This window comes from Neolamprologus brichardi, chromosome 22 (genome assembly GCF_056152115.1).
Source record: "Neolamprologus brichardi isolate AB-2024 chromosome 22, ASM5615211v1, whole genome shotgun sequence".
Taxonomy (NCBI): Eukaryota; Metazoa; Chordata; class Actinopteri; order Cichliformes; family Cichlidae; genus Neolamprologus; species Neolamprologus brichardi.
In genome coordinates, this window is record NC_142124.1 from 30,720,804 (window position 1) to 30,733,959 (window position 13,156).

The 13,156-nt window shown below is 41.0% G+C and overlaps 1 protein-coding gene across 2 annotated transcripts in view; it reads left to right on the forward strand.

Annotated features, from left to right (window-relative positions):
- The window catches only part of adcy2b (adenylate cyclase 2b (brain)), a 76,981-nt gene that overhangs the window by 40,035 nt on the left and 23,790 nt on the right, over window positions 1–13,156 (forward strand). For both annotated transcript variants that reach the window (XM_087834556.1, XM_087834557.1), the window contains exons 10-15: window positions 6,726–6,902; window positions 6,978–7,021; window positions 7,149–7,229; window positions 8,400–8,469; window positions 8,936–9,033; window positions 9,676–9,760. In XM_087834556.1, coding sequence (XP_087690682.1) covers window positions 6,726–6,902; window positions 6,978–7,021; window positions 7,149–7,229; window positions 8,400–8,469; window positions 8,936–9,033; window positions 9,676–9,760 — 555 coding nt within the window. The remainder of the gene's footprint in view (window positions 1–6,725; window positions 6,903–6,977; window positions 7,022–7,148; window positions 7,230–8,399; window positions 8,470–8,935; window positions 9,034–9,675; window positions 9,761–13,156) is intronic.

The following is a 13,156-nucleotide window of genomic DNA, read 5'->3' on the forward strand; positions in this document are numbered from 1 at the left end:
AATGATAAACACAAATGAGGCTGACGGAGAATGCTTTTAGTTTTGCTGATTTAATTTGTGTGAAAAGTGGTTTGAACAGGAACAAACTCAAATGATAAGTTTTCAAAGTTTATTAAATGGTTGAAGGTTCAAGTTATACACGGCATCATGGACCTCCCTCTGTCCAAGAGCCTAGGGTGTAGTGATGGGTCGGTCGCGAACGAAATGGCTCTTAGAGCCGGGTCTTTGACGTGAACGATGAGAGCCGTAGTAGTTAGTTACTACCATAGTAGTAGTTACACTCAGTAGCACAGGAACAGAGCAGGAGGGAGAGAGAGAGAAAGAGAGCCAGGGACAACAACGTCACATTAGAAAGGTATAGTAATCATCCACAACTATTTTCAGTTGCAGATGATAAAGGATTCAGAAAGTTTATTCATGCAGGCCCATATGACAGAGAATATGCATGTTCTTTTTGTTTTCATATTTTAATTTATATTTAATTGTGTTGTGGTTTGCAGTGTTTTGTGTTGTTTAAATTTGTAAAAGGAAAAAGCTGAAAATTTAAATAGTTAAAGTTGAAATGTGAATAGTTGATTTTTGTATTATATGATTTATTTATTACATTTTATGTGGAGTGAATAAATAAAAGTATATTTACGGTGGCCCCTACAGACAAAGCACGTACAAACTCCAAAACACGTAAAAACACATACAAAATCCGAAGCACGTACAAACTCAGAAGCACATAAAAACTCAAAACACGTACAAAAGACAACAGAAGTGCTCCAGGATGCTAGGCGCAGTGTTGAGCTTTTGTTACCTAGTGGCTACACAAGCCAGGAAGTACCAATGACCGGATTTGGTGTGTGGTAGTAACAGGTAAATGAACTTTTTTTAAAAAAATTATTTGACTATATATGAATGCTTGTGTATAAATACACAAACCATCCACATATGCTTTCATGCTTTCAATTGTGTAATTTAAGTGATCTAGTAGCTCTGTTTTGGAAGTTCAGTTAACGCTAGAAATTTGTTTTGGAGTTTGTACGTGTTTTGTCTCTAGGGGCCACGGCATATATTTATATATAAACATATATAAATAAAACCACTTTTTTTTTTTTGCATTAGTAATTCCTTTTGTGCATAATTTTATATTATTGTTAATAATAAATTAATTAAAGCAACAAAACAACCCGAAGAGCCGGTTCGGAGCCGAAAGAGCCGGATCTTTTTAGTGAGCCGAACCGAAAGAGCCGGTTCTCTAAAAAGAGCCGGAAATCCCATCACTACTAGGGTGCCAAATTTTTATATTATGGTACAAACAAGACATGAATGTGATTGGTTAAAAAAAATGGGGAGGAGCCATTTAGACTTGGCTCTCCCTTATTGATTTTCAGTCATGTTTCACATCTGCTCCAATCAGACAACTTCTTGTAAACAATAATAATAATAATAATAACAACAACAATAATAGTAATAATAGTAATAATAGTAATAATACATTTTATTTATAGGCACCTTTAAAGACCCTCAAGGTCACCTTACAATAGTACAAAAAATATATAAATAAAAACATAAGGTAATAAAAAATAAGCATGAAGTATACAAGCTAAACAAGGTAAAAATAGACTAAGACAGAATCATGATGAAGGGTATGCAATTTTAAATAGATGGGTTCTGTAGTTTGTAGTCTTGGGACAGAACAGCTAAAGACTGAGTCCCATGGAAGTCAGGCGAGCAGGTGGAACAAACAGAAGGGAAGCTGAAGAAGAGCAAAGTGTACGAGGGGGCGAGTACGTACGGAGAAGATCAGATATATATGGGCGAGCGAGGTTATGAAGCGCTTTGAAAGTAAGAAGCAGGATCTTGAAATTGACACGGAGGTGAACTGGAAGCCAGTGGAGCTGTTTAAGAACAGGTGTCATATGTTCAGTTGATCTAATTCGGAATAAAATACGAGCAGCTGTATTTTGAACTAACTGCAATTTATGGAGAGATTTATGAGGTAGAACAGCGATCCCCAACCTTTTTTGTGCCACGGACCGGTTTATGTCTGCCAATATTTTCATGGGCCGCCTTTAAGGTGTCATGGATAAATACAAGAAAATAAAAACAGTACCGGTACCAAAGAAGAAGATTTATTCATAACACACGGGAAAAGACCCAGGGAAACTGACTTAATGATAAATACAATTAAACAAATTACAATAAAAACCCTGAAAACCATAAATTTTACACCCACCTCAACTCTCACGGCCCAGTGGTTGGGAACCGCTGAGGTAGACCATAGAGAAGAGAAATACAGTAATCTAAACGAGATGTGACAAAAGCATTGACAAGTATGATGGTGCTGTATGGAGTGAGTGAAGGACAAAGGGATTTAAACATTTAAAGCTGCTGGGGCAGAATATGGCTCACAAGTCCCCAAAAATCAAAGTTTCTCTTCATATCATTGTTTTTCATCCATGAATAAATCCAACACTTTTGTCCTGCAGTACAACTGACTGCCCAGTATTGGCGGTCGCGATGGAGTAATGCTTTGACTACTAGGGTACTGAGAAAACTATATAGCCACTACTAGAGCCAGCTGATCAGTCATAGGGAAACTGCTAAATGGCCAAAGACAGTGTACCTGTTTCATATCAAGCTCGGCTTGGGTGTATCTTCTGCTGCTGGCAGACAGCTGGAGCAACGAAGCTGTGACAGGATACGTCTGTAACTACAATAATAGCCTAATTATATTGTATTGTGACAGCTCTGATATAGTGCTGTTAGGTCTCTGTTAAGTTGGGGTAAAAAATAAAAAAACAAATAATTTATCAAAAAAAATCCACCAAAAAGGAGATTTATCTAGGAAAGCCACTGATTCCTTGATTTCTAAAAAATCTCTTTTATTGATCAAACCCGTCAAACCTTGACCACAGTATCTACTTACATTTTATATATTTTGGGTAATGACTTAAGCTTTTATGTAACTTCTTGTAGATAAAGAGGCAGTCCACAAACACATAGGAAATCTATTTCCAACACCATGGACAATGCCGCTGCTTCATAATCATTTGGATGCTGGTCAGGCTGACACGAAGAATGCACTGAAATACATCATCCCCTCTCCATCACGCTAAAGCGAGCAGCTAGTCAATACTGACAATGTCAAGAAGAGGAAAATAATGTAGTGCGCCCACAGTTTGTTCTCAAATGACAACATCTTAGTACGAGCCGGGTTAGTCTGGAAGCTCGAGGCATTGCGAGTGGTTTGTGACACCGCACGGCTCCTCCTGTCCACACAGGGCATGGAGGGCTGATCAAGGGCATTTAAGAGATCGGCCTCCTCTGTGAACTGTGTTGAGACTATTTCTGTATAGAATATGCTGCTGGCATTCAGACCGGGCTCAGAGTTTTTAGCTTGGCAAATGAAAACCCGTGCTTAACAGTCCTCTTCCTTCCTAATCCCCCCCATAACTTGGCTACATCACACCCACTCCCCAAAATATCCCTTTTCCTACTCCAGGCATCTTCTGCTCACTGTCTGCACCGGGCTCAGTTCTCGGTGCAACGCCGGCATGTTATCAAAAGAAATTCAGGTTTTTGTGTTTCTCCCCACATCTATTCAAATCAAATATGCTTGTGTGTTTTCTTCTTCTATTTAGAGCTTTACCAAGAATCTTCAGCTTTATTTTTCCTGTACGACACTGACACTCACTCCAGCAAATTCAAAGAACGTTTCGCCAAACCCTGAGAGCATGCTTTCGATGGTTTCATCTTTATCTGCTGGCGTCTTCAGCTCAATAAAAATCTGGCAAATTTGCATGCAAGATCGTAGATTTTCAGTTTGGATTGAAGCCGGTGCAATCTGGAATCTCGACTGCTGCAGTTTCATTAATGGAGCAATGCACTCCGCCTGTCAGTATTTATACACGGTGCTCAAGAGGCTCCCGATGGTCATGCCGAGCAGCAGAGAGTAAAAGTCTCCACTTAAATTCCTGAAGCATTTCTCTCCATCATTAACTGGTCACACTTCAGTAACTCTGAACTAATCTGAGCTGCCTGACCACGACTAACGTCAAACTCGGTCAGGCTTTTTGCAGCCATTAGCTGCTGGAACGGCATTCAGATATCTGATGACTTGGTCTGCAAACCTGAGAAAAAAACAAACTTGGAGAGTTTTTGTGCTTAAAATAAGAAATAATAATTCAGTATAAAATGCTGGATTGTATTTTACATTACAAATACTCGTATGGGATTACAGCAGCCCTATTTTTATGCACAGGACACTGTTAGCAAGTTTGCTTGGCAAGCAAAAGGTCGATTGGTTCACTTCCAGCCAGAGACACAAATACCCTGAAGGGTGTTAGTGTGTAAAAACATCCACCCCGCCCCTAAATTCAGACTTCATGTTATGCTCACTTCATGCTGAATTCTAACATTTCTTACACTTTAATTTGTTGCCCCCAAAGCTGCGTCTACACAGGGCCCAATTCATTCGTCATGCACGACTGTGAAGCTAGTTCACTGGTGAACTTTCCACGCTCATGTGGAAAACATTTGTAAACCTTTTGAGCTACACATTTCTCAAACAGGAAGTGAGGAGCCCTGGTCCTTCCTCATGTTTTCCTACCAGCTGAGTTGCTGGTGAGGTCGCTGTTACGATCATCTTTTCCATCATTCAGCCGTTTGAGTCTTTCATTCCACCTAAGTAGGGACGGCTCAACTTCACTGATGGAGCCACTAACTTTTAAATTACACCAGCGAACTCTAAAGCGCAAAATCAGAACATCGATTTGTGAACAGAAAGCACTGCACATTTTATACTGTGCTTTACTATTGCCATATATGAGCTACTGTGTAGAGGTCTGGGGAAACACATACAAAAGTAACACACAAACAATAACTATAATACAGAAAAGGGCCCTTAGATTAATTAATAATGTGGGGTACAGGGACCTTGTAATTTCTTGCTAATTTCTTGATTTTGATTTATGTTTTGTTTTGCTTTACTTTTGTTTCATATGTTGTTTGTTTAATTTAAGACTAAAAGAAAATTAAATGAATTAAAACTTGAGGGGGTAGGGACAAATAAGTAAATACTTCTGCCTACTGCTTTTCAAACAAATAATGGAATGATATTTTGAAATGATTGTGAAGGCACATGTTTGAAATGTTTGAAATAAAAATGAACTGAACTGAATCCCAGCAGAAACCAGCTCATGCAGCTCGTGAGCGGGACACACGCCCACCAAAGAAAGTTAATGTTTTGGAACGGCTGAGTCAAACCTCTGACCGTGAACCTATAAAAATACCGTGAAAGGACCTGAAGGTTCACGCAGAGCTTGCGTGAGGAAATCCACCAATTTTCCAGCTGAATGTAGAAATCAATACCTATTAACTACTTCTAAGAAAGTTTCTATAAGAAGCACAACACCATTCCCTTCAAAATAAACACTACCAGAGAGGGAGCTGCCTTGGTGGAGGATTGTGCTCTCCTGCCTCTCTCGTGCTTCTTGTTCAGCCTGTCTTTAGACTTGTATTCAGGGTTCAGAGTTCATGTTATATTCATGCAAAAAGCGTAAATGTTCACCAGCACTCTCTGTTCTCTCCAGTAGATTGGTACATTTTATGGGAGATTAGATTTTTTATGAAAGTTCTTTTTATTATTTTCCCCTAGTATCCTATTTATAAATGCAGAGTGACACTTGAGTAGAGAGACCTAAATTACTTTTGCTGAATGCAGCGCTGCAGTAATTACAAAAACAGCAGTTTTAGACCTAACCCACGTCTCTGGGTGTTTAAACTGTGGTACTTACCTTCTTACAAAATACAGTAGTGTTATGATCTTACACGAGTGTCTCTCAAGATGCCACTCTGTAGCCCTTATTATTTATCAGAGCTGGCTTTTTGATTTCCTATCAGATATTGTGAAAAGGCTGCAGGTCTCTGTCATGTTCAAGGAGCCTTAAAATGGATCAAGGCCGAACGTGGAGCATCGATCACAAGAGGTGTCATCTCTGCCTTCGCTGTCATTGATTGTCACTGTCAGAGCTGTTTGGGTGCACCCTCAGGAAATGAACACAGTCATCGTGGATGTGTGTGTGTGCGGTCGTCACAAGCATGTGTGCGCATGTTTAGTCCCTCGCAATACCTGTCTTTGTGAGTAATTAAAATAAACCACCAGAGATGTGGCATTTGTTATCCTCCCAGGTTGTCAGCGTTTCGGGCGGTGCTAGAATGGTGGGTTTTTTTGTCAGGGAAAAAGCTCTCATCGCAAAATTTGGATAAAAAAAACAGACAGAGAGAGATAGAGATGCATTATTCTTGACTGAAAGTGTTTAAGTAGCTCAAAACGATTGACGGGCAGGTCGGACACACCAAGAGCTGTCAAATGACCACAGATCTCAAATCAGCTGGTCCTTTTCACTTCACACCCGCTCGGTTTGAGCACATTTTATGTGTCAAAGTCTGGATTACACAGGCACAACTGATGGATCACAGTCAGCTGTCCTTTCGCGTGCTAGCTTTTTACTATTATGGGGTTTGAATGTCCTCTTTTACCATTTTGAACACTTCACCATTGCAGTAAGAGTACAACAAGGAGGTTTTTACTCTGGACCTGATGCCAAAAAAACAGCAGCCTTGGCTGTTGACATGCATAACCAATCAAAGTGACGAGGACTACCCTGCTGGCCCTGCTGTAGCGTCCACTCATTCTGAGGTCTGTTTTTCTCTGTTCCCGATGCTTTTCCCAGACCGACAGGCACAGCCCGCTGCTCGGCGTACGCTCTCGTCCCTCTCTGGACAGCGGGAAGATGAGAGCATCAGTCAGGATGACCCGATACCTGGAGTCCTGGGGAGCTGCCAAACCTTTCGCCAATCTCCACCATCGAGACAGCATGACCACAGACAACGGCAAAATCAACACCAGAGTGAGTGCTGCTCTTTCTCAGATGCGAACACAAAGGTTCAGACACGACTTACTCATGGTCCGATTCTTCTTTCAGGACGTTCCGATGGGCCAGTACCACTTCCAGATGAGACGAGAAAGGTTAGCAAGCGGCATATTTATGACACGTGATCGCTCCGCCCTCAGGACAGTTTATTCAAGCAGTTACACAGAACCACTTTTATCCTGCTTATGTATCAGTTCTTTCTCTCACTCACTTTAAACCCAGGTCCAAATCCCAGAGGAGGAGGTTTGAAGAAGAACTCAATGAACGGATGATTCGCACCATTGACGGCATTAACTCACAAAAGTAAGCAAGCGCTGTGTCCGCTGCATTATCTAGCTCTGCTTCACATTTCTGAAGTCAGAAAGTCAGTCTGCAGTCAAAGAACGTCATCGGATTCAGGGCCGCAGTGACAGATGCAGATGAAGGTCTGTTTATTTAGTCATGTTTTATGATTTAAATATGATGAAGCAGTCTTGAATGCACTGATGAATCGTTTTAAGTAATATATGATGAAGGAAAAAGGGGACGATTACAGCACTAAGCAGATAAATCTGAAGTAAAGCACTGCATTTATAAGAAAAAGCACCTTTGGGATATTGTTTCAAGCAAGTAAAAAGACCCTCCCACGAGAGGTGTAACAATAGAAATACTGTATAATACAGTGCAGTGAAAAAGTATTTTCCTTTTCCCAATTTCTTTGTTTTTGCTCAAAGATAACCTGAGTAAATACAAACATTTATTTTTAATTTTTCTTCTTGAAGGGAAAACAAAGCTATCCAAATGTACTTTGCTCCATGTGGAAAAAAATACCCTTTGTTTATGTGATCAGGCTCGAGAAGTGGAGTGGGTGTCCTCAGAGAGTCATTCTCAAAAATGAACCCTGTCTTCAGCATGTTCTCCAGCGCTGTATAAATGTGTGTGCAGCTGGTGAAAGTGGCTCTGGTGTATCACAGGGATAGAAAAGCTCTTTATAAACGGAGTTCTTTTCCCATAGTAGTACACAATTGTGTAGTTGTCACTACATTCACCGTACAGGTGAAAGATCCTCGGTTCAAGACTCAGAGGAGACACAAATCCGGCCTCAGGGGAGTCATGAGCTGGTGTACTCTTAGTGCTGGTCATACCTCGCCCAGGAGGGCTGAATCAGGAAGGACATCCAGCGTAAAACTGCCAAATCAAACATGCGGACCCATCCACTGCGCCCACCCCTTGGGAAATAAAGGAAGTGGGCTGCACCCCTAACTTCTGACCTCAGCAATATCAAAATGGATGAGTTATAAAACCAAAGCTCACACACTCTTCAGCTGTTATGTGGTTGGGACGTGCATTATTGGTCTATACACAGCCGTTGGCACATTGTGACGTGAAATATTGTTTTTCCGCGCCAGCTGATTTTATCTCTCACTGAGGATACAGCGACCATTAGTCATCCAGGGAATGACTTCTGGACTTTGTCTCACTTGTTGTCTCCAGACAGTGGCTGAAGTCTGAAGACATCCAGAGGATCTCATTGTTCTTTCACAACAAAGCCCTGGAGAAAGAGGTAGGCGAATGCATACAGAACAGCAGCCGGCATCGCTCGCTGGGAGAAACAAATCAATGCAACTGTGTGGGTATCGGTGGAAAAGAAGTTGTTATGCAGGCTATATAAGGCTTATAGAACACAGGAGTGTCCACTAAATATTCTATACTACACCTCTGACTTCAAATTTCCATGCTCGTCTCATCATTTGGAGATTACCACTATACACTATAGCTAGATTGTCCTTTCCATTAAGACTGATTGTTGTTACTTCTTTTGTTTTACGCTACCTAAATTTAGAGTATCATTAGAAACCAGTATAAACTTGTAGGTGCTGAAAGTTAAACCCTGAATTCACAGCAATTACATGGTAAATGTTAAGCACTATCATTTTTTTCACACATGATCAATTCTAACTTGTTTGCAATGCTTAGTGCTCGTTCTGACTCTGATTTCTGCACTCATGGTCTCTATCTTCTCTCTGCAGTACAGATCCACCACATTACCTGCCTTCAAGTACTACGTCACCTGCGCCTGCCTCATATTCTCCTGTATATTCATAGTACAGGTCCTCGTCCTGCCCAAGTAAGTCTGTGCCAGTCTTACAGGGTTTACGCGAACTCCAGCTGTGACAGCAGGGCTGATGTGAAAAAGCCATTTGACGCCAGCTGTCTCATCAACGGGCACCGCGCTGAAATGAAAGAGGCAGGGGAGCAAGAGGCGGGATGTTAAAAAAGGCGATGGAGATGAAAGGGCAGCATGTCTGCTAGTGATTATAGATCAGGTGAATCAAAGTGTGGCGTCTCTTTAATAGCGGGGAGAGAGAGATTTGCGGTCATGCTAATTTACTGCTTCTGGGAGCCAAAAGTGTAATTCAGCATCTGAGAGGCCATTGATTTTCTAATTCAGCCGTCTCACCCTCTTTATCTTTGCTCTGTTTGCTGCAGCATCGCGTCGCCCATTTTAGACGTGACATCATCAGTTTTATGGCAGGCGTCCTTAAATCAGCCGTTACCGTGTTACTCCACAGGAAAACTGAAACATGAGCAAACCTGTTTTTGAGCCATACGATCCATGTTATGCTGCCCTAGCGTAAACGAACTGCAGGTCTGAGGTAGAATACATTAAAAGTTCTGTGATATTTATTGGCCTGGATGGCACTTTAGAAGGCTGAGAGGTGCCAAGAGACTAAAGAGTAATGTGTGTGTGTCTGTGTGTGTGTTGCAGAACTGCTGTGCTCGGGATCTCCTTTGGGATGGCATTCCTGTTATTGGCTTTGATCCTGCTCCTTTGCTTCGCTGGTCACATTCTGGTAGGTTCAAATACACACAGAAAAGCATGTGCAGACTCAGAGAAACCCCAGTTTTAATAAACATATGCACAACGTAACCCTAAGATGGCCTGTTTAATAAGTCTGTGCCCCGGTTTTGATGAGTTAACTTCTAGTATGTCATTAGTCTGTTACTTAGCACTAATTAGCCGGTATCGCTGTCTGTATATGGCACCAATACAGCTTAGGGATGGGTCTTATTAACCTAGTTTGCTAGTGGTACCTGATAACGCTCCACCAGAATCATAGACTGTATGATGATGAACACAGTGGTTTTACCATTGGTTTCTCAACCCTACAACTTGAAGCTACTATTTATATTTTTGTGGAGCCAGAAATACCCATTTTCAGATGACAGTTGGGTGGTGTGGTAGGTTATTAGCAAGCTGGGTTAAAATGCTTCATTATTAAACTATACATGCACCATGCCTTCTAAAAAGTGCTCAATAACACTGATAAATACTAGACTTGTTTTTAGTGTACAGCAAACTTCTTGGACAGGCTGTACCTCAGAACATGTTCGGTTTAAATGTTCAAATAGGGACCAATCAGACTGTGAACTTGTTAATTTCATAGCTAAAGTTGTGGTGAGAGTCTGTGGGTATGAGCTCACTTTTACAGTTAGCCCCAAGTGGCCATTTAAGGAATTGCAGCTTTTGGGATCTCAACATTGGCCAGAGGTTGATGTTTGGTGTAAAGCTCTAACTATGCTATATAACTTTACGAGCCAACTTTGATTAGGTACCCCAGTTCAGCTTCTCATTAACACAAATCCTTAATATGTCAATCAAATGGCAGCAACTCAGCGCGCTTAGGCTTGTAGACATGGTCAAGACGGCCTGCTGAACTTTAAAAGTGAGCAGCAGTTCTTGGGGCCAAAATGATTTGCTTGTGCCAGAGGTCAGAGGAAGGAAATAGTAACTCAAATAACCACTCATTACAACCAAGATATGCAGAAGAGTATCTCTGAATACACAAGATATCAAACCTTGAAGCCCGTCTGGTCTGATGAGTCTCGATTTCTGCTGTGAGATTCAGATAGTTGGGTCAAATTTGTCATAAACAACATGATAGCTTGGATCCATCCTACCTTGTATCAGTGGTTCAGGCTGGTTGTAGTGTAATGGTGTGGGGGATTTTCTTGGCACACTGAGCATTGACTGGGTATTGTTACCTCCCAGCAGAGTAACGCACCATGTCTCAAAGCTCATATCATCTCAAACTGGTTTCTTCAACATGGCAATAAGTGCATTGTACTCAAACGGTCTTTCAGTTTAACAGATTCCTTTGGGAATTAGTGGAAAAGGACATTCTGCTCATGAAGGTACAGCTGACAAATCTGCAGCAGCTGTGTGATGCTATCATGTCAATATGGGCTAAACTCTAAGAGGAATGTTTCCAGCAACTGATTGAATTAGTGCAATGAGGAATTAACCAGCCTGGTACTACGCACACGTAACTATGTTTTATATATACAGTAAAAGGACAATGTTTTTTGCACTTACTACCTCCTACATAAAATGCATCTCTATAAATAACAGTGTAATTAGATCCTTTATACTTGAGAGATGGTTGATTATCAGAAAAGATTAACAGATGTTCAGCAGAGGAACAGCTGCTATCATTACATGTGAGGAGTATCTACTCTTTTGTTCTCCTTCATAAATTAGCGCATGCATGAATTCCCTGCTACAGCTAGCTTTCCAACATAAGTATTGGTTTGGGTATTGTTTTCAGTCAGCCACAAGAACCTGACACAGGATTTATGGACAATCAATAATGGTTTCTCCTTTAAGAACCCATTTCCTTGTCCTCCTTTCTCTAGAGAGTATCATCACACAATTAGGTCACTTCTAGTTAGTGGGGAGATATTAATAACCGTGGGTCTTTCCTGACCTAGGTATTCAAAAGGGGAAAAAAAAGGAGAGCTTAAGTTTGATGAGTTTGCACTAACCATGATTTTAACAGTCAATATGTTCCCAGTTAAAGCTGCAGTGGTCACGCGTGTGACTAATGAGAAACCTTGCATGCTCTGTGTGCTTTGGTTCTGTGCGCCCGGTTGGGTTTGTGTAAGTCATTATTAATGGGGCATATAATAGCTAAAGGACATGTTCCATTCATCTGTGAAAGAGTGCATTACACGGTTATTGTGATCAAACACATTTCTTGGAAAATATCTTTTCAACTCAGATGAGCTAAACTCACCATTTCAGCCAGAGTAGGTGTTTTTTTTTGTTTGTTTGTCTTCGTTCGTCTCGGAAAACACTGCTGTAGTGTCGCAAAATACAAGGACACAAAACAAAGCATGTGTGAACATACCGTCCGGAAGGGTGACAAATCAGAAACTAGCCGGCAAGCTAATGTACACTAATATAACTTACTTTAGATCATATATCTGCCTGAGGTAAATTCATCCTGTCTCAGTGGAGACACAGGAGCTGCCAAATTTCTTTTATTTGTCAGCTTAAATGTATCATTTCATATATGCTGAAAGTGTCCTGAGGACACGGAACTATAGTAGTGTGGTTAAATTGAGCGCAGAAAAAGCACAAAATGCTCTTTCTCTGACAAAAGCTACAATTTGAAAAGACCTGAGAAGTTGTTGTTTTTTTTTCTTAAGAGGAGACCATAATTGTGTTGGATTTATTCTAGTATAAGCATCACTGCTTTGTCAAACAGATGCCCCATTGTCAAAACCCCCCTCCCTCCTCCTGGTATTGAATCCTCCATCTGAACAGGCCTCAGAGAAATCAATGTTACTCTGTATGGGAGCCAGGGAGGACAATGTTCTTGAGTGGCCCCGTAGCTTTCTTTTTTCCCTGCCAGGCTTGTTGAGAAGTTCAAATTATTATGTTATTATCCACATCAGTCTTGATTTTTCTTCGGTCTATAGGGCAAAGAATAGATTTAATAGTATCCTACCTGGGTTAAATAATTCCATATCTAGCCACACTGATTAAGGATCATTATTAATCCTCTTAACTATTTAATAAAACTGTGTAGCCAGGGAAAAGCTAGACCTCTCTCTTTTCGTAGCTTATCCTTTTATTAATGCTAGTTTCTGCTTGTTCTAAAGAAACAAACCGACTGATTGGTTTTCTGCTCTTGTTACTAATCAGGTTTGGGGTTGCCATTTGAAAACGAAGCCTTAGTAGAGCTTTCGTTGCATGTAAAAGCAAGCCCAACGTAGCCAATGGCAGCATTATTCCCTGTGTATGTACATGGGGATGACAGTTGGTCATTAGTGGGCACTCCAGGCTCTGCTTGCATAACCCTCTAATGTACTGTGTGCCAGAGCAGAGTGGATAGAAGTCTTTCAAAGGCCTTTACTGCATCTAAACTTATTATTAGACATGCACTGATCAATAAGCCGGTGAT